General features: G+C 38.6%; 1 protein-coding gene across 22 annotated transcripts in view; it reads left to right on the plus strand.

Moving 5' to 3' along the window:
* LOC137063022 (calcium/calmodulin-dependent protein kinase type II subunit beta) overlaps positions 1-22,950 on the plus strand; it is a 96,572-nt gene that overhangs the window by 11,821 nt on the left and 61,801 nt on the right. For 17 of the 22 annotated variants that reach the window (XM_067434023.1, XM_067434009.1, XM_067434004.1 and 14 more), the window contains exons 2-5: positions 1,038-1,132; positions 13,540-13,599; positions 13,866-13,920; positions 16,573-16,638. In XM_067434023.1, the coding sequence (XP_067290124.1) occupies positions 1,038-1,132; positions 13,540-13,599; positions 13,866-13,920; positions 16,573-16,638 (276 nt within the window). Of the gene's footprint in view, positions 1-1,037; positions 1,133-13,539; positions 13,600-13,865; positions 13,921-16,572; positions 16,639-18,224; positions 18,298-22,950 lie in introns of all 22 variants that reach the window. The other 5 variants (XM_067434025.1, XM_067434005.1, XM_067434013.1 and 2 more) reach the window with 1 other exon arrangement.

The following is a 22,950-nucleotide window of genomic DNA, read 5'->3' on the forward strand; positions in this document are numbered from 1 at the left end:
TTAAGGCGGAAGAGAAGATCTGTTGTGCGCTCTGTGCTGCCGGTTCTCTTGAGCTGAGCTGTGGCAGAGTGATCTCGCGTCACAGCGGCAAAATGGTATTTCTATTTTTGAATTTTGTAAAAAAATAAATAAAAAAATTGACGTAATTTAAAATCTAAGACTTTGTTTCATATCAATAGTAATAAAGCACAAAGATTATTGCTATTTATTGGATGGAGGCGCTACAGTGTTTATTTCATTCATTAACTGAAAACAGGATGACTAATCAATTCTTGGGATTTAAGAATCAATATTTTTTGGAAAAAGTGAAAATCGAATAAAATTGAGAAATCCATATTTTTACCCAGCCCTAGTTGGTAGCCCATCTGGGAAACTTAGGGCACATAACCCTGGGACGTTTGGCTTTGCGAGTCCTGGGAGTCTGATCTCGAATCGCAATGAACCAACAAATAAGGGATTCTCCAGCCTGTGACAGCGTGCTATGGTAGGCTATGTTAGACACGTCACACATAATCAATTTGATCTGTAACAATGCAAAACTATCTCATATAAAAAACATGTTTTAGTTACATAAGTGTGTTGCACCATTCCTGTCATGTCCAATATAGAAGGCACAGCATTGTGTTTTAGTCTCAATATGTCTGCAAATCCAGTATCGACCTAAGACTTGTTTAAAAACTATTATTTTGCTATCTTCGGCATGTTTATTGCTCAGTAACGTGATCCATTTAGCTTCGTACACACAGAGGCGGCGTTTCCTTCTAATACGTCATTGATTTGAGAGCCTCGTTTTCTGGGCCTGGTGTCTGTAAAAGCTTTTCTTTTACTAACAAACAAGTTTTCAGCTCTGAAACCTACAGGATATTCTTATATTACCATGACCTTTTATATATCAAAGGCTCAACTTGATTTCTCAATTCATCACCCCTTTAAGCAAAATCTGAAGGGTTTTGAACAGGTCTGTGATTTCTTCAAGTTCAGCGGTGTCTCTGCAGATCTTCTGAGCCGTTGTGTTTCTCTCTTGTCTGTTTCTTCAGGGGGGCCTTCTCAGTCGTCCGACGCTGTGTCAAGCTGTGCACGGGCCAAGAGCATGCTGCCAAAATCATCAACACCAAAAAGCTCTCGGCAAGAGGTAAATCATGACTGCTGGAAAATGTTTTTTGGCAGGGAAAAGGGGGTTGGTTTGCACTTGGAGCTGGGTGATATGGCAAAAAAAACCCTGTGGATAGTTTTCAGTCTTTTAAAGGTAATTGATTCGTACATTAATATTTATGTATTGTGCTATGACATGGCTTACAATTCTGGGTTTGTTTCAAGCAAACAGCTTGAAATAATTTTCGATGTGAGAAATGTATATTTTCTCTTGCATAAAAATCCAATTTATTTGCATTAAAATCATCAAAATATTAAATATTCATATACTCGGAGTACACTTCAAGTTTTTAAAAAGTCTCTTCTGCTCACCACGGCTGCACTTATTTGATCAGTAAAAACAGAAATATAGTGAAATAATATTACAATTTAAAATAACTCTTCTTTTTGAATATATTTTAAAATGTAATTTATTCCTGTGATCAAAGCTGTAATTTCAGCATCATTACTGCAGTCTTCAGTGTCACATGATCCTTTAGAAATCATTCTGATATGATGATGTGTTGCTCAGGAAATATTTCTTATTATCAATGTTGAACACATTTTTGCTGCTTTTTTTGGGGGGGAATATTGTGATACATTTTCTTTTTCAGGATGATTTGATGAAAAGAAAGTTCAAAAGAACAGCATTTATTTGAAATATAAATATTTTGTAACAAACGCCTTTACTGTCACTTTTGATCAATGCATTTTATGCATAAAAAATCTTACTGTCTCTTAACATTTCAATGTGTATCTTCTGTACTGTAGTACAAACATTGCAAATGAAAACATAATCTCCTTTAACCAGTGAATAAGCTTCAGAATCTTTCTGGCTTTTTTCAGTGACATTGGTTACCACAGATTTGCAATACTACATGAATTATGGTTGCATGGATGAGTTTAAATGTCTTGGCGAATATAAAGATGTCAGCGCTTGTAGTTGATGTGTTTGTTGTGGTGCTGTGTGATATTTTGGGTGAACAGGCCCGTGTGTGTGCGTGTGTTTTGGGAAGCGTTGGCGCACGAGGGCAATCATACGGTCTGCAGGTCATACCGGGCAGCCTGACCGTTTGGCACGGCGCAGACAGCCAACATGCCAAGAGCACGGGATTCGTCTGCCCACAGAGCGCAGACATACGCACGCGCGTACATGCTCGAACACACGCCCACGCTGGTGCGGAGGGGCTTCACTTCTCAAGTGCTCAAACACAAGGGGCTTTTGTTTGACGGTTGGAGAGCTGCACTTCTGCTGCCATCCTCGAACAAAGCCTTGCCACACTTCAAGTGGAAAGATTTCAGATTGCTGCCATGTCATTGCTACTGTTGTTTTGACTCAGCTTGTGACCACATCTGACACTTCACTGACGCCCATGCAATGATTCGTTTTCAGTGTATTCATATTACTGCGGTTTGCAATGGAAACAGGGTTTATACGTCATGTGAACTGCTAGTGCTGAAAGAGTTCATGCAAAATGTGGCAAGTGGAAACTGGAGCAAATGTGAGTGGGTGGGGTCATGGTGGGGTGATTGACACAGAGAGCAGCCAATGACAATGCAGCTCCCTTCCTCAAGAAGTAGAAATGCACCGTTTGCATTTTTTTTTGGCCAATTCCGATTTCAGTTTTTATTTGTTAGTGTGACCAGCCGATTACGATTTTCTTTCTAAAATCTACTTTTCTGCAATGCAAACTTTTATTTTCATAAAAATACAAGTAAAAAGACAGTATTAAAATTAGAACAAATAAACTAATTTTAAACAATAGCCTAACTTAACTACAAAAGAATAAAGAGAGATTAAAGCAGCACTAGGTAACTTTTCAACCTTCATAATATATTTTCAAGACTCTTGTGATGATACATCGACTTACAATAGGTTGAATGACACGTCTGCCTTGGCTTGATGGGGTCTGTATTGTTTTTAATCGTACTTTTAAACTTCGGGTTTCGGGTAGTAACCCGAGAACAAAAAGAACTACAGAATTCGACTGCTTTACGGCATATACGTCACTTCCACCAACACCCACACTTCCTTAAATTCGGACGTGCGAGCCCAACTTTGTTTGTCGGATGTAATAGTCATGTCCGAAGCAGCACAGACAAATAAGAAAGAAAAGGTTTTGTTGGAGGAAAGCATTAAGAGGAAACAAAAAAGTGATCGGGTTAAAGGCAGGACGAGGATCAACATGTGACCAGCGTTTGTTCGTTGGCGTGAGCTGAAGGAGGCGTGCCCGACCGATACTGTCATGCTTGTTATGGTGATTACCTACCACTCAAACATTGAACTGAAGTATCATATAGATTCTGTAAAACGGTAACCAATAGACTATAGGCTACTATAATGACGCTGGCTTGTAAAGGTGAGCATCGCGATTATTTGGCGTTTGAAAAAAATAAACCCCATGAAATAATATTCATATGACATGCTGAAACATATGCCACTGACTGTACCTGGAATGAAGACATTTCACACGCGACGCCAGAAGAACACCTGCATGTGAACTCCTCCTGCAGTGTTCAGGGGAACTGTTAGTGCTGCACCAACCCGCGGGTCCTGCTTTTATGAAATTATTTGGCCCGCCTCGCACCCACGACTATTAAATAGACATACGGGGTCCGCGGGTTGAGACGACCCGCTCATCACTAGTTCAGGGCTATCATGGTTGTCATGTCAACAAATGCACGCACGATGACATCCGCTGATGTAGGATGACAGAGTTTACGACAGTAGTTGTTATTTTTTCCCAACTGTAGGGGAACCCCGAGAGCAAAAGTTTTCTTCTCTATTGTGACATATATCCAAGTAAAGCAGCTTCTTATACAAGAAAAATCTTGGAGCATTTGGATCCGTTGGAAATTGATTGGATGGTTGTGTTTTTTTTATTGGTCGATCTCATGCGAGTGACAGGTTGTCCCGCCCTCGCGCCAGTAAACATGCCACCGGACTAGTGATGAGGGAGGGGAAGATGAATTAAAGATTATAAGGGCACATTTCAAATGGCGTGCATGGATAAATCATTTATAATAAATAGTGCAATATTCCATTAAAAAAACTAAATTCAATTTTGATTCATGCTGACTTTAAAGGGGTGGTTCCGTGTTTTTTTTCTAGGCTTGGTTGTGTTTTGGGGAGCAGTATAACGTCTTGAAGGCATAGTTCACTTTGAAATTAAATTTTGATATGTTTTAGCTTGCCTCATGGGCATCCGAGATGTAGGAGTATTTGTTTCCCCAGTAGTTTCAACTTTAATCATTTTAGGTCAAACCGTTGTTTTCTGTGCCTCACATAATGCAGGTCTATGGTCACCACCTCAAAGAGCATACATGGCCTAAGACACAAAACGAGCGGTTTGTGTGAGAAAACGAACAGTATTTAGATTGTTTTTACCTCTTGTACACCACTACGTCTGACTGATCCGAGGGTGCGTGTGCATGTTTCCTGTGGTGTACAAGAGGGACCATTCTTCTTTTTTATGCCATATTTTTCTTATATTTGACCTTTATTCCACATCTCTGTCTCCACTGACCTTTGAACGGCTCGTTTGCTTCCTGCTTCTATGAAGCCAATCCCTCCAAAAAACACAATGGTCTTAGATTGGTTAGATGGCCAAATGTAGTTTCCTGTATTTTTATTGGCTGAAGTGCCAAGCACAGGTTGTCCGGAAACGCCACGCCCCTTCTCATTACGGTCAGAAGTCACATCTGCGGTGACTAGCGAGGGTTTATGATGTCACCAACCCAGGAAGAAGCTCACTGTAGTCCAAACTGGCCGTTTTTGTAGGCAATAAACTGCCATAACTTTAAAAGACAATATCTCCGTTTGCATTGAACTTTCAGCGCTGTAACTTTGCAGATACTGTTTATGCTCAAGCAGCAACATTACACACTAACTAAAGTTAAAAAAGTGAAATTGCATGCATCCACCCCTTTAATATACATTTATAATACTATATATTGTGTGTTATTTTTGCACTGACACAGTTGGAGGAAACAGCTTGTACTGACCTGAGTTTCAAAGACTTGTGTAGAGCTGCTTTATAGCTGAATAGACTCTTCTAATTTAATTTGTTACATCAGCAGTTATTGAACTGAATTAATCCTGAATAATGACACTATTGTCTTCTGTAGAGCTGATTCATATGAATTCATATGAGTTTCATGAGAATGAAACTCATTTCATAATTGATGAACATTTACACAGGTATTAAGCTGAACTGAATCAACACTACTGATTTGAGCTGAAAATGGCTGAGGGAGTGACTGGAAAATTGTCATCTTTCTCTCTCTTCTGACCGCTGTAATAGATCTCATTTTTTTTCCTCTTTTGAAAAAATTAAATAAATGTTGTCTTGGATTTTTTGCTTTTGGATCAAATAAGAAAGCAAAAATGATTTTTGTTGGAGTTTCCGTTCAGCACTATAGAAGTTTTTTTTTAACTATGACTTCCACTTTTAAGGACCTGTAAATGTGAAAAGAGAACTTCTTTGGGAAGTTGTGATTTGCTGTGAATATTTTGTGCATGATCACAGCACCTGCAATGCAGCATGGAGTTGACCTGGATTTACCCGGAGTGTCTCTCTCACACACACGGCTCTGGAGCATTTAGCAGGACTGAACCCACTAGGTTGATCGGGGCAATTGACTCAGTGATTGTTTCCAATTATAGCAACCTACTGCTGGGATAAATACTGGAAAAAACATAGTTTGAGCTGTAATTGTTTCTGACAGGCCTATTATCCTGCCATGCTTCTGTGGAGCACAGTTGCATTGAAATTGCATACAGTTGGTCTGTGTACATTGCAGATTATCTTTTATTTACCTCTTGGCAATTTTTTTTGCATCAAAATTGGTTGTATATTTAGTTGTACCATGCATTCTGTTGTAATATGTTAATGTATGGTAAAGGATTGGTTCTCATTTGTAAGTCGCTTTGGATAAAAGTATCTGCTAAATTCATAAATAATAATTTCCCAATGAATATAATCAAATTCTTTTTTTTTCTTGTTGAGTTTTCCTTTTTAGGGCAGAACGATTATGTGAAGTAAGTGCTGGTCCACTTCAAGTTTGGATTGTTTTATAACTTGCATTTGGAAACGTAACTAACTGTTGAACTAAATGTCTTCCTGAACTTGTAGGGAGAAGCACTTATAAACTGGCCCGCTGTCAAGCATTGAATGATCCAGCCTGATTATTTTTTTTTTTTCTTGATTTGAGCATTAAGAAACGATTTATGAGTCAGTTTTCAGATTTTATTGGTGACGTTTGTTTGTTTGTTTTTTACTTTACAGTAGAATATTAAGATTTGAGAAAAAATGACCAAACTGTGCAGCTCCCGAACACAGAAAAACCTGAAGCTTTTTTTCCCCTTTCTATTCACATTTTAAAGGGGACATATGTTATATAAATCTCTGGTGTCCCCAGAATTTGTCTGTGAAGTTTCAGCTCAAAATACCCCTCAGATGATTTATTACAGCTTGTCAAATTTGCCCTAATTTGGGTAAGAGGAAAAACATTTTTGTGTCCCTTTAAATGCAAATGAGTCCCCCTGCTGCTCCCCACTTCCCTCCCAGCGGCTCCTTTACACAAGCTTCAGATACTCAACAACAAAACAAGTTTCACTCAGCCAAAATGTCAGAAGTAACCAGTTGTGGAGTGCAGACTTTTATGTTTGAACCTGAGTTGGTCACAGATGGAGAGACTTGGGAATAGGTTTCAACTTTTAGACTACACCTGGACATTTCTGAATGGCAGTAAATACATTTAAGTGGTCTTTCCTCTCGCTTTTATAAAAGGTCTTTGTAATATAAGGACATCCTTTAAGTTTCAGAGCTGAAAACTTCCTTGTTAGTCAAATAAAAGCTTTTATTGACACAGCTTTATTGATTGGTGCAACACACTTATGTGAGTAAAAAAGTGTTTTATATGTAAGAGTATTGCATTGTTACAGATCGTTTGATATCTACTGATTATGTGTACGTGTCTAACTAAACAAAATTATCGATAACTTACAACGCTGTCACAGGCTGGAGTATCCTTTGTATTTGAGGTATTGTTGGTTCATTGGCCTGCGCCTCAGGATCAGACTCTGGGTCGAACATGTATGGGCGAATCATAATGGTTGCTATTTTTCCACATTGGAAGTTTTCAAAACAATTCCCCACGTGTACTGACGGGGGACTCAATACTCATCATAATTTGCAAAACTGTTATCCTATCATGGCATTGGAAGTTTACTTTACTTTAAAATCTTCAATGCGGCATGCTCATAAAAACCAAGCGTTTCAGGTGCTAGGCTCATATCCAGAGTAGAAAGCCTAATATTTATTCATTATGATGTTTTTGAATGTAAATACCACGCAAACCATCATAAGTTGACGATAAAATTAAAAGCAAACAAAACAAAACAAAAAAACATTTAATTTGCCCTTTAAGTTGTTGATCAACTCATCGACTAGCATGTACAGTCATGTTAATCTATAAATTGTTGTATAGGTGTTTATATATAACATCCGACTATAATGCATAATAAATGTGCGTTTATGAATTACGCAGACAGTGAACGTATTCGGGATAAAACTAACGACATAGCTCTAGTCTCTGTGAATACAGTCAGAGACTATGGTAACTTTAGCCATATTAGCCATACTGCATTCTAGAAAGCTGCAAAGAAATCACAAAATTAGGGCCGGGACTTTAACGCGTTAATTAAGATTAATTAATTACGGGACTTTAACATGTTAATTAATAAATAAAAAATAAATAACATAATTTTAACCACACTTATTTTTGCACCACGGAACGTTTTTTTAATGAATGAGTTTCGACGGACCGATGATACTGAAACAGCAACTAGCGCTCACAACCTATGCTCACAACTCACGAGTCACGACAACAAACCATAGTGAACATGAACGAAGAAGCTGATGAGACCGCTTTGCTTGGCCCCGTGGATGGGAAATTTCACAAAATCCATGTGAAAAATTACTTCTCATTGTTCTCAGGTCAAATATTTATATGCAATTAAAATGCGATTCATTTCGATTAAATAATTACAAAGCCTCTAATTAATTAGATTAATTTTTTTAATCGAGTCCCGGCCCTACACAAAATATGAAGTGCCGTCCTTACTTGTTCTGGAAGCATTGGTATTTACCTATCTTTCAGAAACAGCTTGGGTGAAGCAGTCGTGTAAAATGATTTCGCAAACATATAACATTTACCGACATTCTTTGTCCAGTGCCTTCAAAAATTAATTTAATCACAGTGTCCACAGTGGCTCGGTTGCCGGGAGTCTGTTCATTGGTACATCCATCAACAGAACATTTGTGATGAGTTTTTTTTCAAACATTGTAATACTCTTGCACTGATACAGTGAGTAAACAGAAATAGCGTCTCTGCTTCTCACTCGGGGGCGTGTCTATGCTAAAAGGACAGATCTTCAACAGTCATGGGCTGGGCTTCCTCACACGAGGGAAATATTAACCACGCATTATGAGAGATTGATTATGATTGATGGGGTTTTTCTGGTTGTTTACACACACTGTGAACACACATCTGTGTTCAAACGCCTTATAAAAGTGAATTTTCTATAATAGGTCCCCTTTTAAATGCGGCATCTGCAACTTTTATCAGAATAAAAATGCATTTAGATAGTTTTTCCCCACACTAATTGTGCAGCCCTAGCCTGTTTCACTCAGAAATATGTCACATTATGGTAAAATGGCTTGGGAATGCCGTTTCATGAGTAAATTTACATAATGATGGGATTTAAGCGGGAAATTGCGTAAGTCTTCGAGGTACAGTAACAAAAACAACCTCTTTAATTCTAATTGTTAGACAGAGACATGTGTAAGTGCTTTTGACTAACATAAGTGAATTTGAGAGAAATAAATAAAATGCTTCATATTGTAAAACATGCATCTTTATTAATCCCCATAACTAATGTGAGTGATGTGAACAGGTCAGATTACTGTAACTGGCGTTTGGTTCATTACTGTAGTCTGCTGATGAGATCAGATTGGATGAGTCTTTCTCTCTCGATAGGGTCTGGTGCGCTTTGCTGCCGAGGCGTTTTGTGGTGTTTGGGTGTCAGCATTCTCACAGCTTCACACCAGTCACTCAGCTCGATGTGACAACTTCTCGAGCTGTTAGTGTGTGCGTGTGTGTGCGTGTGTGTGCGTGCGTGTGTGTGTGTGCGTTTTGGTGTGTGTTTTGGTGTGTTTGGGAGGGTTGCTCTACTGCTATTTGCACTACTGTTCAAAAGTATATTTTGAACATAATTTTTAACGTCAATAATAATCAGAAATGTTTCTCAAAATCAGCATATTAGAAGGACTGCAATGTGAGACTGGCGTTCCAGTGTGTGACGTAGGGCGCTCCGGTGAGAATATGCTAGCTCTTGTGAGAACAAAGTTTTTGTTGCTCTATCCTCTGTACCTACGTCATACACTGGAACGTGCGTACGACAGTTAGCGGCTGGAGATTACAATTTGTAAAGTTTTATATATTGATATTTTTCTTACACATACGCAACACTGAGGCTCAATATGAGAAGCTGCTTTACCGACTGAATTGAGCTCTTTCGCGTCGTCACAGATTTATCTATAAGTCTGCTCTTCTCATTCTACCAGACGTTAATTTTTATTTTTTTACATTTTATGAGAAATGCAGCAAGTGTATGCCAACTTATGTCCTGCTGGCAGATCAGCGCTTTACAAATAAATGTCCTTTCCTTTCTTTCCATTTTCACCTCGTTTTTGTTGATGAAAATGTCAATAGGTTTTTGTCCAACATTTTTATTGTATTTTTTTGCTATCGTCTCATTTTCGTCAGTTAAAAAGTTTTTTGACAAATGATTTGTCGTAATGATGCTGGGATGATAGACAGCCAGCCGGGTCTGTTTATCAGGACTGAATCGTGAATTGCTGGAGATGATCTGCGCCCTGTTTCCCAGCTGTCCTCCTTCCCCCATGACTCATGCGTGGCAGACAGCAGGAGTGTGCCGGAGCGGTCCAGGCCTCTCGGCTGTGCGCGTCTGTCTCTCCGTATCACGCAGATTCGTTCGAGTCTAGAATGTCCTCCACAGTCAAACTAGAAGAGGCTGCACGATCTTCAGCCGCTGGTTGGCAGTTGGCGTGTGGTTTACAGTAGATCCTGTGGTCTGCATGATGCTGAGCGTGACCTTTTGCTGTCGTGTTTGAAGTGATGTACAGACCGCTTTAAAAGTGCACTTTAAAAGGGTTTAACCAATGTGACTGGAGCAGGAAAACAACCGTCATAGCCCTTCAGAACTATAAAAAATGCTTTGTTCAAAAGATTAATTATGAATGTGATTTTTCTATTTTTAAACCCTAACATCATGCATTCATCCTGCCATCACGACTTAAATTAGTTATTTTTAAGATAATGGTTGGTCAAGAGAATGCTTAGACAACATGCACAAAGAGCCCTGCTGCTCGTGACGACATTGATGTCTTAAAGGGTTAGTTCACCAAAAAATTTAATTGATGTCATTAATAACTAACCCTATGTCGTTCCACACCCGTAAGACCTCTGTTCAACTTCATAACAGAGTTTAAGATATTTTATATTTAGCACACTATACTGTCCATGTCCAGAAAGGGAATAAAAACATCATCACAGTAGTCCATATGTGACATCAGTGGGTAAATTAGAATCTCTTGAAACATCGAAAATACATTTTGGTCAAAAAATAACAAAAACTACGACTTTATTCAGCATTGTCTTCTCTTCTGTGTTTGTTTTCAAACCTCAAATAAAGATTAACGATCAATGAATCGGATCACCAATGTCGTGTGATTTCAGCAGTTTGGCAGATCGATTCACTGAAAATGAACAACAGTATTTATATTTTCAGTTTTTTTTTTTACCTCGTATGCAGACAAATCTCATTTAGTGTTCCTATCCACTATTACTTCCGACTGGTAAAGTCAAATTGGCGCGATCATAGACATATATTATGTAGATTCTTCATTTGGCCAATCGGCACAGACACTAATGAAGAATCCAGCGATTCACGAGATATATAATATATATAATATCTATGATCACGCCAGTTTGACCTTACTAGATGGAAGTAATGACGGATGGGAACACTAGATTTGTTTGGATATGAGGTAAAAAAATTACATAAATACTGTTCGGTTTCTCACAGAAACCGATCAGTTTGTGTCTTCAGACATCAGTGTGTCGTCATGAGCAGCAGGGTTTTTGTGCATGTTGTCTGAGCATGTTTTTTTTAACTCTTTTAGATTTGTTAGGCATTCACATGCATTATAACTGGCAGACTGAAACGGTTGAAGTTAAAAAAATCTTAATTTGTGTTTTACTGAAGAAACAAACACCTACATCTTGGATGCACTGGGGGTAAGCAGTTAAACATCACATTTTTATTTTTGGGTGAACTAACTAAAACAAAAGGGAAAATTGCTTAAATCAACAACATTTTGGCTCACCGTAAAATAAGCCCATTTTAGACCACCAGATATAAATATGTCTTCGATGCACAATATCAGAGGTTTTACCATGAATACAGACAAGTTATCATGATATGAGACCACCACCACCATGATATGAATGCTTTACTATAAAACACATGCTCATTGCTAGCACTTAACACGCACTCATCCCGGGCCGTTTAATAGATGTATAATTTTATGGTAAATTAGAACAGCCTGAACTGCAATCTGTAAAAAACAATAACAATACAGTGAAATGATCAACTTACTACGAGCAATTATCTAGCCCTCTAAACATGAAATCAGACATACACCTTTAGCATGGTCAGTAGATCTGTATTCTTTGTGGCACGGGACGTTTGTGTCAAATGTGCAAATCAAAATGTCACTTTGCGAAACAGACCATCCATAACTAAAATGTTTCTTATAGTAACCTAACGAAAGTAGCTTGGATAGCATATGGGATTTTTATGTGATCATATAATGCAATATGCATTTTCTCCGCCCCTGAAATGACTTTTCCGCTGATGTAAAAGCATGTGTGGGCGGGGGAAAATAATAATGATAACCACTTGTCATGATCGGATCAAACCCCTGTAGATAAAATACTGCCAACTCAGCATGTTCAACACTAGACGTGTATATATTTGCTTCGGTGTAATTTTTCTCATAGTCTGCATAATCTACAGTGGGATTTTTTTTTTTACTTTTACGGTTTTAGTTTTCGTTAATCACCCTGATCTGCTTTAGTGGGATGATTGTCACATTGTCTGTGATCAGTTAATAATGTAGAGTAGGAATTGGTCAAGCCATACCCAGTAATATGGCATATGTTGGTTAGTTAATAGCTTGATGTTGAGGTTAAAGGGTTATTTCACCTAAAAATAAAAATGATTTCATTAAATTCTCGCCCTCATGTCGTTCCAAACCTGTAACTATCGTTCATCTTAAGAACACAAATGAAGATTTTTTTTGATGAAATCTGAGAGCTCTCTGTCCCTCCATTGACACAGCTACACAACTGACACTCTGACGCTTCAAAAAGTTTGTAAAGAGATCATAAAACAAATCCATATGAATTGAGCGGTTTAATCCAAAACTTCTGATGAGACTTGATCGTTTTGGGTTGGGGTAGGTGTAGGCATTTATAAAACACATCTGTTAAGTAGCAAATGTATTTATTATTTTATTGTGAGATTTTGCCTCACCTCCGACCACTGCTATACCCCTGCTAGCCACAACTCTTCTTCTCCGTTTTTAGTGTATTTCTGTGGCAGAATTACAGCGCCACACACTGGCCTGGCATGCAAACTACATCGCTTTTAGTCCGTTTTTGTACGCAGATATTTCTTGAAACGAGGAAAAAAAAGATCGGATTGGGAAAGCGCTGGCTTCGTGTGGACAGGGCCTCATTCTCATGTTACGCAGCACGTTGGAGGTCCAGCAAGAACCAATGAGGTTCATTCTCATGTTACGCAGCACATTTGAGCTTCAGCGAGAACCAATGAGGTTCATTCTTGCGTTATGCAGCACGTTTGAGCTTCAGCAAGAACCAATGAGGTTCATTCTCATGTTATGCAGCACATTTGAACTTCAGCAAGAACCAATGAGGTTCATTCTTGCGTTATGCAGCACGTTTGAGCTTCAGCAAGAACCAATGAGGTTCATTCTTGCGTTACGCAGAACGTTTGAGCTTCCCTTAAAAACCAATGAGGTTCATTCTTGTGATTTCAAATTCATGTTATATTAGCTTAATTTCATAGTGGCTAAACTTCCACAAAATCCATTAAATTAAAATAAAATAAAATAAAAGATTTGTGAAATATATTAATTTAAGCTTTGTTAACATTCAAAAAAAGTAATGCACTTCACATTTAATTACTCCATCTGCAAGTTCTCCATTACATGATGAATCCAATTGTTTTCCCAGATCACCAGAAGCTGGAACGAGAAGCCCGTATCTGCCGCCTGCTCAAGCATCCCAATATCGGTGAGTCTGAAACACCGGAATTAAAGTTAGCTCCACAGGTGTATCCGAACATCTCAATTCATGACAAAATCAGTGTGAAATCCATCATCCAGGACGCAGCTGCAACACGCAGGTGCGCAGGTGCAAGGTTTGAATGAGCTCGAGGAACACTGATATAGAAAGCTTTTCTCTATATTTCATTTCAGCACATGAATCTGCTGTGAGAGAATGGCAAATGAAAGTATGTGAATGTGATGATATTATAACTCTCTTTATCTTCAATGCAGTGCGTCTCCACGACAGTATATCAGAGGAAGGCTTCCATTACCTCTTATTTGACCTGTAAGTGTTTTCATATAATGTGGTGCATAATATCTCTGTCTGCTTTGCGCTTCAATAGACGCCCACCCACTCTACCTACCCCATAGCATCTCTCTTTATCTCTCTCTCTCTCTCTTTCCCGCTCACTCGAGAGCCAGTTTCCATAGCAACAGAGCCGGGCTGCCCAGTCGAAGAGAAATCCTGCAGCAGGGGTTTCCCCCCCGAAGCCCCAGTGATCTCTCTTCTAGAGGATTCCCCCATCCATACTGCTCTCGCTCGCGCTCTCTCGCTTACTTTTCCTGTCATGCGCTACCATGCACACACATGCATGTCTGTAGATTAATATTACACCTGTCTTTAGTTTATCCTCTTTAACTGTGCTTGTTTATTAAATGCTACTGTCTTCATTAATTCTTTACTAAGCTGAAGCTGAAGTATGTAAATTCTGCAGAATTTAAAATCACGCCATTGGTTGAGCCAGTGTTTTTCTGTCAGGCTATTTACACTTCAGGGGAATTAAAGGGGGGGTGAAACACTCAGTTTCAGTCAGTGTCATGTCAATCTTGAGTACCTATAGAGTATCATTGCATCCTGCATATCTCCGAAAAGTCTTTATTTTTTTTATAATTATATAAGAAAGATGCGCTGTTCCGAGTCTTTCCGAAAAAAGCCGAGCGGGTGGGGGCGTGTCGTGTGAGCGGAGCTAAATAATGACGTGTGCAGCAGCGCGCTGCTATTGTGTTAAGTGCGTCGAGTGCGTCGTAACAGCGGGGAAAAAACTTTATTCAAAATAAAAATATGGCTTTTAATCAGATACAGCCATACATCTATGATCCGGAATCAGACCCAGAGGCTGCAGTTGAACAGGAGCAGCAGCAAAAACGACTAGAGCAGGACGTCTCTATGTGGTACGATATACACTAACTATATAATATGCTTAGCGGCTTGTGTTATTTACATATTTATACTTGAATTATATCGTCGTATTTTTGTCTTTGAAGGTGTACATGTGGGAAGTGCAGTTGTGCACGTGTGTTTGTGTGTTTACGCGTGGTTTGTGTAGACAGGTTAAGTTAGTGTTTACATAGAAAGACACGGAATAGTAGCGCATTTGAATGAAGAAGCGTGCTTATTTAGTTCAACATATTTCCCCCCTCTTTGTGTATTGTTGAGTGCTTTTACAATACACAAACATAAAGTTACACATATAGTGGCCAGCTAAACAAATGTACACGCACTACACTATATATAGTAATATATATAGTAACTATACGTGATCATGTTTGGGCTACTTGATGAGCATAGACACAGACATTTGAAGCAGTCTCACTCACCGCCTGCGGTTCTAACGTTGGGACTGCTCCATCCTTCAGCATTAGGCTATTGGAAAATCCGGCGTCATGCTGGGCCTTGTTTATGAAACAGTCGGCACCGAAATGCAGCGAACAGATATAAACATTCGCGCAACTCAGTTGCTGATCCGGAAAAGCAAATTACATCCACTGTTGCCTTACCGCGGGGTTTTGGGGGAATCTGTGCAGGACTGTCTTGGTCTGGCAACCAAAAACGCACTTTTTGATGTCATTGTTAATTGTGCACATTACCTGTGCAGCGCAGCCTACGAGCGCTTTGATGGGCATAGCCTGTTGCTTTCGCTCTCTCCCTCTCTCTCTCTCCCTCTCTCTCTCTCACACGCTTCCGGTAGAATTGTCCGTAAGGCCCATACAAGGAAATTCCGCCCCCACTAACGTCAATGGGGACGCATGATCGCAAAAAACTTGCCGAAACTTATGACTAACCGGAAGTAGTATTTTTGACAAAGAAATACTCCCATCAAACGTCCACCTTAACTTTTGAAACTTTGTCTATGTTTAGTATGGGAATCCATGTCTTTAACAGTGTAAAAAGATCAGTATGCATGAAACAGCATTTCACCCCCCCTTTAACCTAACCTACCTAGCACAGGAGAAATTATTAGTATTTTTCTTATACTAGTAGTAGTAAGAAATTTTTTTTAAAAAATGTATTCATGTTTGTATTTAACTTTATTTTCCAAAATAATTAAAGTATATGTATTATTAATAAGTTATTTTATTAATTATTTATTTTTATTATTTTAATTGTTACATTTGTATTAATATTTTATTTTAATATATATATATATATATTTGTGTTATGTATTATTATTATTATTAGTAGTAGTTTATTATATTTAAAATATTTTATTTATTTTATTAATATTACATTTTTATTGAATAATATTTTATCAAAAAATATTTCAAATATATATATAATGTATGTTATTTATTATAATTTGTTTATTGTTTAACTATTATTATTTGTTTATTCAATTTAAAATATTTTATTTAGCATTTTACATTTCTTTTAAAAATAGTTTTTATTTATTTAAATATTTTATTAATATTTTATTAAATATTCAATGAATTATGTTTTATTAGTTATTTTAATACATCATTTTTATTTGTTTTCATTCTTATTTTACCATTTCATTGTACTCATTGGACCCAGCAAGGCTGCAGATGCTTTTGCAATATGAATGCAGTTTTTGCTATGCCAGTGTAAAGCACACCAAACTGAAGTTGAAGAATTACAGAATAAATTAGCATTTGAATGTGTTGACTGTGGTACTGATATCTGCTCTCTGTCCTGCAGTGTGACGGGTGGAGAGCTGTTTGAAGACATTGTAGCCAGAGAGTATTACAGTGAAGCTGACGCCAGGTAAAACAGCATCTCCATCTTCTCTGTTATCCAGTCCAGACCCTCTCCCAACGACCATTTCCTCTCCATCCACATTTCTGTTTTTCTCTTTCATTCTCGTTTTAACTGGATAAACATATGTGCTTCGTACACATTCAAGTATAGTATGCTAGTAATAGTTTTGTCCACATCATGTGAGTGATAAGTTAGTTTTTTAAATGGCGGCAGCATCTCTCCGTGCATCTACTTCTGCACATCCCTTTCCTCCAGTTTTCCCATCGGCTTCATTTTTGTTCCATTCCATCTATTCCCGCTTTCAGATCTTCTCGCAGACACACACAACACACACACACACACACTGCAGTCACCCTGAGGAGAAAAGCTTTAATCAATTTGACTGTGTGGGAAAGCATGTGGGAGTGAGAGATACGGCGAGAAAACAGAAAGAGAACGAGAGATACTTACCGAGGGAGGAAACACAAGAGCTGGCGTGTGATGAGACTACTGGGCTACATGAGCTCATCAGCCATATTCGTGGGTAGAAACGTGTCACGATGCCACCCGTCCACTGTCAAGACAGTGAAATGTATCCATCCCTGAGTGCCGTAGCCCCTCCGCTAGAGCAATGGCTGAAAGTAGGGCCCTAATTAACACACAACGCCACGCGTAACCCGCACACTCGCTTCATCTGTTTCCATAGCGCTACAAATCCCTGACAGAAACTTGAAGTAATTTATAATATGTAATTTAGGTGTTCTGGGTGGTTGCTAGGTGATTGCCCAGGTGAAAAGTCTCTGTGATATTCTTGGTTTATAGATGAGTTCCTTCTTTTTTGCCGTTTTATTGTTTACTAGTCTGATTGCTTAAACTAATAGCTTAAGAATTTATCATTCAGGGCTTTTCTGTTTTTTGGCCACAAAATGATTAATGTTTATTTAAAACTGTATGTTTTAATTTTGCTAGAAATTATTTAAATAACTAACGTTACATACACTACCATTTAAAAGTTTGGGGTGAGTAGGACTGAAAAAATTATCTTATGCTCATTTATTTGATGAAAAATACAATAAAAACAGTACAATTGTGAAATATTAGAATTTACAATAATTGTTTTCTATATGATTATATTTTAAAATATAATTTATTTGTGTGATCAAAGCTGAATTTTCAGCAGCATAATTTCATCATTTCAAACACTGTTAGCATCTCAGAAAGCAGTTGATACATTATCTTAAATACCCAGACACACACACACACACAGAGATCATTTCCATATTTTCAGCAACTACACCATTTGTTTTATCCACCCTTCCCTCCATTTTCCTTCCCACGTGTGGCGTCAGCTGCACAGCGCCCCCACAGGAAATGATGCGTCCCTGCCCGACTGCTTCTATTGTTCTGTGTCGTGTAACATCAGGGCTTTCGCCGTTATCACTCGTCTCATTGCATCACCCTCTTATCAGACAGTCTCTCTTATCTGTGTTGTTCCTGTCCCGCGCTCGTCTCTCCGTGACTAATTCACCACCTCCGTCACGGCTCTCTTCCCTCATCGATTCTTTTTCTTCTTGTTTCCTGTCTGTCCTCTCCTCTCTTGCTTGTCTTTACAGTCATTGTATCCATCAGATTCTAGAGAGTGTCAGTCACATTCACCATCATGACATAGTGCACAGGGACCTGAAGGTCAGTATGGGAAGTGCACTGGCCCTTTGCATGTGTCATGTGATTCTTGCCTGTTTCGTGCTGCCCATTTGTGTGTCTGACTGTCTTGAACCGTACGTCTGGGACTTTAGGTGTGCTTCTGCACTCGATGGCTGTTTTCACATTTGGTTTGATCGTTTGATTCGAACCGGAGTTCGATTCCTCGCTCTCTTCTCGTTTAACGTTGTGAGCCCTAGCAGCAATTTATTTTCATTTTTTAGCTAGAAAACAGGGTAGTAGAAAGCCCAGAATTGTAAACGTTATTTTACTCATATTTTTAGTTGCCCTAGTTTTATTACCAAATGATTAAAATGCACAGGGAATTGCATGGAATGTAAATAAAACAAAGATTATTGGAGCGGTTTCACAAGAAAATACTATTTCAGACTTTCCTCAAAATTTCACGTTTATTTCAATGGGTTACTTGCCATTTCTTTGTAATTATTTGTGAAAATGGTTTCAAATGAAATCCTAGACCAAACGTTTTGTTTCAGTGTGCGAGTAGTTTGTTCTGAATTACTCTACAGGTCAGTTTTCACGTTGTATTATTTGGCTGTGATTCACAGTGCAATTTCCATCGTAAACGTGTGTTGCAAAAATAAGTTATGATGCTTTATTGCTTTCACCATAAGGTTCTACTTTGCAACCTTAAAGGGATAGTTCATAAAAATGTGGTTTCTATCTTTATTGCTTCATGCCATTACAAACCTGTAAGACTGGCAGTCTCGTAGAACTGCACGGTTAATCATTAAAAGTTCGCGATCACGGTTCAAACACCCAAGCGATCTTATTTCTAAATGACAACGTTTCCACTTTATCTATTACAATGGCTTTTGCGTGTGAAAATCGTCAGAAGCATGCATTTTGAACATAACTCACAATAATCAGCTTATTGAAATAACCAGTTTTCCAGGTTTACATGCAACCCGATAACCTGACAAGCTATACATACAAATTTGCATATCTATCTAGTATTTAATTTTTTGTGTTGGTTGTGATGTAAAAAAAAGCAGTAAACCAAAAAAAGATTATTGTATCCATAGACTGTGAACAAAAAAAATGGATGTGGTGTCTGTGATGTCACTCATACTGAAAAGAGTTTTTGAAGCCTCAAAGTTGGCTGTTGCCATCTTGGCAGCATGTCAGTCCCTGATAGATGACAATGGGCATAGAGCCATCGTGGGCGGAGCTTAGGTGACGTGATGACTTACTGACAGCAGACAAACGGCTATCCACCTGTCACTCAAAGTGGCCACGCCCTTAATTATGCAGAACTTTAAGGCTTTATATCATGTAAATGAGTTATACAACAAATTCACCCCCCTCACAGTTGTGATGAAAGGCAAAATTAGCCATATAGACCAAAACCACAATTTGTACCAGGCTGTAAACATGTTTTTTTTCTGCTGTAAAATTGGGCATTTTAACATGGAGCTCAATGAGATTCTGATCCCTTTTGGAGCAGAAGTGTCACTAGAAAGTAAACAGTGTGTGTTTTCGCTTCCTATATCAATGAGTGCATTCGTTGACACTATACAAGGTCTTAATTTTCTGCATAATTAAAGGCATGGCCACTTTGAGTGCCAGGTAGATTGCTGTTTGTCTGCTGTCTGTTAGTCATCATGTCATATCTGTATGCATAAATGGTGTCCCGGCTAGTAGGCTATATTGCGTGTGATGTTAGAGGTGGAGATTTTTAGCTTTTTCTCACAGCACTTAATATAATTAAACTTATCAATTTGATGGCGGATCCAGAAAGGTTCAAGCGACAATCACTAGTGCAAAAGATCGGTGGGCCGACGTGAAAACGAGGATTAAAGGGCTTTTTAAAGGTTGCGTAAACTCTGTGTTTTGAAGGGTTTCAAAATGGACGCAGAGATGGCTTTTTGTCTGCTGGACAGGTAGGCCTAAGACATTTCATTGGTTCAATTGTAACAGTATTTCACTTGTTCGCATAATTCATGCAGTTACGGAGTTGTCTTTGTTGTGCCTTTCTTGTTTTGCTATGTGCATTATGGTAAATATCAATTTGTTGTGCTAGCTATGAGAGGGAGCAATTCACCATTGATTTGTTGGTATATGACAATTAGAAATTAGACTGCACAGAAATGGAAACTGAACTACAGGTAGCCCTAATACACAATGCTGACGTTAACATTAACAATTTGAAAAAAAAGTATAATTATAATAACTGCAGTTGCAGATTTCGAACAGAGATGGCGACAAAGTGGAAAAACTAGGGACTGCAGCTTTAAAGGTCCCATTCTTTGCGATTCCATCTTTCAAACTTTAGTTAGTGTGTAATGTTGCTGTTAGAGCATAAATAATACCTGTAAAATTATAAAGCTCAAAGTTCAATGCCAAGCGAGATATTTTATTTAACAGAAGTTCCCTTTCAAAGCCTACAGCGAACGGCTGGTTTGGACTACACCCCTGCACTTCCTGCTGTAATGACGCAACTAAAATCGTTTGTTGACGAACCCTCCGCCCACAAGAACACGCAAATTCGGGGGCGTTGTCCTTTTGCTCTCGCAGGTCGAGAATAGGAAGCGTTGTTTTTGTAGAGTGTGTTTGTTGCCATGCCATTGAAACGCTGTTATTTTCATCCCGGAGTCAAATCACCTTTGTTTGGCCTTCCCACGGACGATGTACGTAGAGATCAATGGCTACAGTTTATGGTTAACTCGGTTCCGGAAAATTATAATCACAATTTACAACTATGTGCAGCACATTTTGCTGACGACTGCTTCCTCAATCTCAATCCGTTTAATGCCGGATTCGCAGAAAGATTATTCTTAAAAGATGACGCAGTTCCTTCTTTGTCTGGAGAAGGCGTTGTTTATGGTGGACAACCGGTAAATGTATTTTATTATTTAAGTCGGTCCGTTTAACAGTTTATGTAACTCATTACACAAAGTGCAACGCTGTTTAGCTCTGTTAACTAACGTTAGATGGTAATTGAAACTAATCCGAAAAATTTAGCATATAAAGGTGGAGTAATTCATTCAGACACCAGCGATTGTTGGTGTTTGTAATGATCAGTTTAAACTACTGAATAGACAGCTTACCATTCTGAAACATCCAGCAAAAGTCTTTCCTGAGCAGGTTGTAATCGATCCTCTTCGATATTCTCCGGGTCTGATTCCGGCTCAAATTGATAAGGCAATATAGACATTTTTGCAATAACATTGAGCGCGCGTGTTATGGTAAGAGGCGGGACCTTTTCGGGCAACGTGCGCTAAGCTGCTGTCCAATTACAGCGCGGGAAGCGCTGGCCTAATCAGAACTCGTTACGTGTTTCTGAAGGAGGGACTTCATAGAACAAGGAAATCATCTGGCCGTTTTTAGGACAGAGGAAACAGCGCTGTACAGATAAGTCAATTGTGTGAAAAATACTGTGTTTTTTTACACGCGAAACATGAACTCATGTTATATTGCACACTGTAAACATAATCAAAGCTTCGAAAACACGCGAAGAACGGGATCTTTAAGTATTTATGAGCGTAGGGAGAGTCTCGATTACATCACTAGCGGTGCTTCATGGGGGTGGCCGGAGTTTTTACTTCCGAAAGCTCACTATTGCACTCTGTATATACTGTTCCAGATGTTCTTTAAAATATCTTGTTTTGTGTTCCACAGAAGAAAGTGATAGAGGTTTGGAGTGACATGAATAATAACAGATCATTTTTGCACGAACTATCCATTTAATGTACTAATATGCACCCTTTTAGGGGTAGATAATGTATATTTGAGGGTTCTGCCCCATTGATTAAACCAACCAAATTGTGTCGGCTTTGCAGCAGACGCTCTGGTGTGAAAACAGCCCAACTGCTCTTGATGCACTGAGAGTATCTCCTCACCCGTACTGTCTTCTGCTCTCTCTTTGTTTCTTGTATCGCTGTCTTTTTTCCTCTCTGTTGTTTCAAAACAGTGTCATTTATCTTTGCAATTGGGTAATTCTCGGGCGCGTGTAATGTATTGTTTTATTCAAGCCTGGCATTCAGGATGACAGAGTGCCGCTGTTTTGTTTAATAGTCACTTGAGTGAAGGGCTCTTACGGAGTCTCGCAGTTTGTTGTGGTCTTGATTCAGAAGCTCAAATAAAGCCGCTGACTGTATCTGCTCATGTCAACCAGACCTCCGCCCACTTTGAGAGGGGAAAACAGGAGATTAGCCGTGCTGTGTGACCTAATGTTGATGCATTTAATAAGTCTGACCTATTGACATAATGACAGAGGAAAAATAGTCAGGACTGTTGCACTTTTATTGCTTAGGAGACTTAATTGAGTTCTCATTTATTTCCTTTACCCATCAATTTTGTCTCAGGGTTTTCTCTTAATTTCAGTAGTAGTATAGAGCTATTATATTAATATGGACTGCATAGATCAGATCATTTGATCATGTGTGAATTTTATATTTGAGTAGAGAATCTAAATGTCATATGCTCTAAAAACAATTGTAGTGTAATGTTATATGTTTTTATATGATTGAGTTTTTTAACATGCAAAATGGGTGATCATGTGTTATTGTTCAATGTAGGATTTGTTAGGGACTCATTCAGAACAAGATGATTCTGCAGCTGTGCTTCAATAAATGTGGTTCACGGATTGGAGAAGTTTTGACCTGAGTTTTCATA

This window comes from Pseudorasbora parva, chromosome 23, assembly GCF_024679245.1.
Source record: "Pseudorasbora parva isolate DD20220531a chromosome 23, ASM2467924v1, whole genome shotgun sequence".
Taxonomy (NCBI): domain Eukaryota; kingdom Metazoa; phylum Chordata; class Actinopteri; order Cypriniformes; family Gobionidae; genus Pseudorasbora; species Pseudorasbora parva.